The sequence below is a fragment of the Arachis ipaensis genome, chromosome B06, assembly GCF_000816755.2.
Source record: "Arachis ipaensis cultivar K30076 chromosome B06, Araip1.1, whole genome shotgun sequence".
NCBI lineage: Eukaryota > Viridiplantae > Streptophyta > Magnoliopsida > Fabales > Fabaceae > Arachis > Arachis ipaensis.
Window position 1 is genome coordinate 14,327,422 of NC_029790.2, and position 1,972 is coordinate 14,329,393.

Here is a 1,972-nt window from a genome sequence, read left to right on the forward strand (position 1 = left end):
TGTATTGTGGCCGACAACTTATGGATATTATTTGTTATGTTGTGTAGGTGGGCATGAGCTTAGCAAATCCACTGGAAATGCTGGTGGCAGAGTAGCTTGTGGTAAGCATGTTTCACCACAGTAAATGTTTATGTTGACATTCAAAATTACAGATTTAATTTCAAATTTCCTCCCTTTTTAATTGTGAGGGAAAGGGAAAGGGAAAGGAAAAGGAAGGTTCTCTATAACAAAATGAGGGGTTTTAAAATTGCAAAGCCATGTGAAACCCTATACTTCTATCCTCCTCTTTCCTTTCCCTTTCGCTTTAGACACATCTTGTTATCTTTTCCTCGTGTTATTCCCAAACAAACCCTAGTGTTTGTCAAGTTTGTTTATTTCTTATAATCTGATGTCTCGTTTCAATTTCTTTATGCAAGAGACTAGTGTTGTCTGCTAATATTGACTCTACCATTCCTCTTGTTGTGTAGGGATTATTGGTTTGCAAGGCTAGATACTCCTTTCAGCCCCTGGATTATCATGCTTTTTCGCGTGGCCAAGCTTTTCTAGTCGTGGAATAAAACTTTTACCCCTTTCCGTTGTTTGGTTAGTTCTGGTCTGTACTTCTGAATTCTCTATTATGCTGCTGTGTTATCTGATGGGCTATGTGCTGGTATTCGCTGCTTAAATACTGATAATCATAATACATTGCCTCAAGTTGCGTCAGGGTTAGAATTATTGTCTCTATCTGAAAGCGCTGATAATAAAATAGATTGACCGCGAATTTAAAGAAAATTATAAGTTTACATTTACATAGTTTACAATATTCGTGTTCCCCTGTGGTTATTGTCCATCAATGCCACTGATTTTGGGTGTTGCGTTCGGTTGGTGTACCGCGTTCGATTGGAACAAAGCCCCTGCCACCAAAAACTGGACGCATAAACGAGTTATCGAATTTGCGCCATAAGCGATGAACAGAGTGTGTGGGAGTGGATAGTAAGTCACGAATGCTTCTTGGAGTTCGACCATAAGAACTTTCTTGGGGTTCAAGATTTGCTTCAGAGTCTGCGCCATTCGAGAGAAATGGTACTGTGTTAGCTTTTGGAGAAGCTGAATCTACTATGTTCGCGGTGCTGTTTTTCCGTTTCGGCGTAAGGCCGCTGGGCACAGGCAGCAAAAACCTTATTAATGGCTTTGTCATCAAACCGAACACCTGACAAGTGACAAATTACTGTTAGTACTTACTACTTAGGCTTTACTAGCAAAAAACTGTTAAAGAGACATTAAAAAAATCAGGAGTATTTGCCGTCTTAATTAGCGGAAATGTCATGATGTAACAGGTAACAGGTTGTAAATAGAGAGCCCACTGTCTTGTCTTTTTAGGTACATCAAAAATGACCATAAGTTCAGAATAAATTTTCATGTTATTCATAAAAAATTTAAAATATTGACATTTATTTTAGATTTTTAAATAAATTTAAATACTAAACCCTAGACAAATCTTATAAGATACGGGAGGATTGATTATATTCGGGATAACTTTTATAATTATAAAAGTACATATTTAAATTGGATGCTTTGACATCCAAAAATTTTTTTCTCAAAAATATTTTGAGAATTATTTTAGTAAAATAAATTGGTCCTTTTGCCACGTTGAATAAATTTTTTAATATACGTGTTAAATAAATAATTTTTAACATTTTATTATAAATTAATTAGATTTCTAAAAAATATCAAACAAATTAATTTTCCTGATAGAGGGATTAATCTGTCTTGAAAATTTTTAAACTAATCAAAATTTATTAAGATTTAAAATATCCTATCTAAAATTTATCGAAATTAATATGAGTGTTTACTTTGAATATATTTTATTTTATGAAAGATTTCCATTAATATAGGAACCAGTATCTCAAATAGTTGAGATTATTTCTAACAAAGTAACATATTATAGGTGCATGCAGTCATTATATATTTGTGGATAAATATATATAATATA

General features: G+C 33.4%; 2 protein-coding genes across 4 annotated transcripts in view; one reads left to right on the top strand and one right to left on the bottom strand.

The window, feature by feature from the left end:
* The window catches only part of LOC107645856 (superoxide dismutase [Cu-Zn]), a 2,648-nt gene extending 1,882 nt beyond the window's left edge, over positions 1 to 766 (top strand). For all 3 annotated transcript variants that reach the window (XM_016349982.2, XM_016349983.2, XM_016349984.2), the window contains exons 7-8: positions 48 to 101; positions 468 to 766. In XM_016349982.2, the coding sequence (XP_016205468.1) occupies positions 48 to 101; positions 468 to 490 (77 nt within the window). In that variant the 3' untranslated portion in view covers positions 491 to 766. The remainder of the gene's footprint in view (positions 1 to 47; positions 102 to 467) is intronic.
* The window catches only part of LOC107645855 (sodium/hydrogen exchanger 1), a 6,249-nt gene continuing 4,889 nt past the window's right edge, over positions 613 to 1,972 (bottom strand). The window contains exon 15 of the mRNA XM_016349981.2: positions 613 to 1,189. Coding sequence (XP_016205467.1) covers positions 830 to 1,189 — 360 coding nt within the window. The 3' untranslated portion in view covers positions 613 to 829. The remainder of the gene's footprint in view (positions 1,190 to 1,972) is intronic.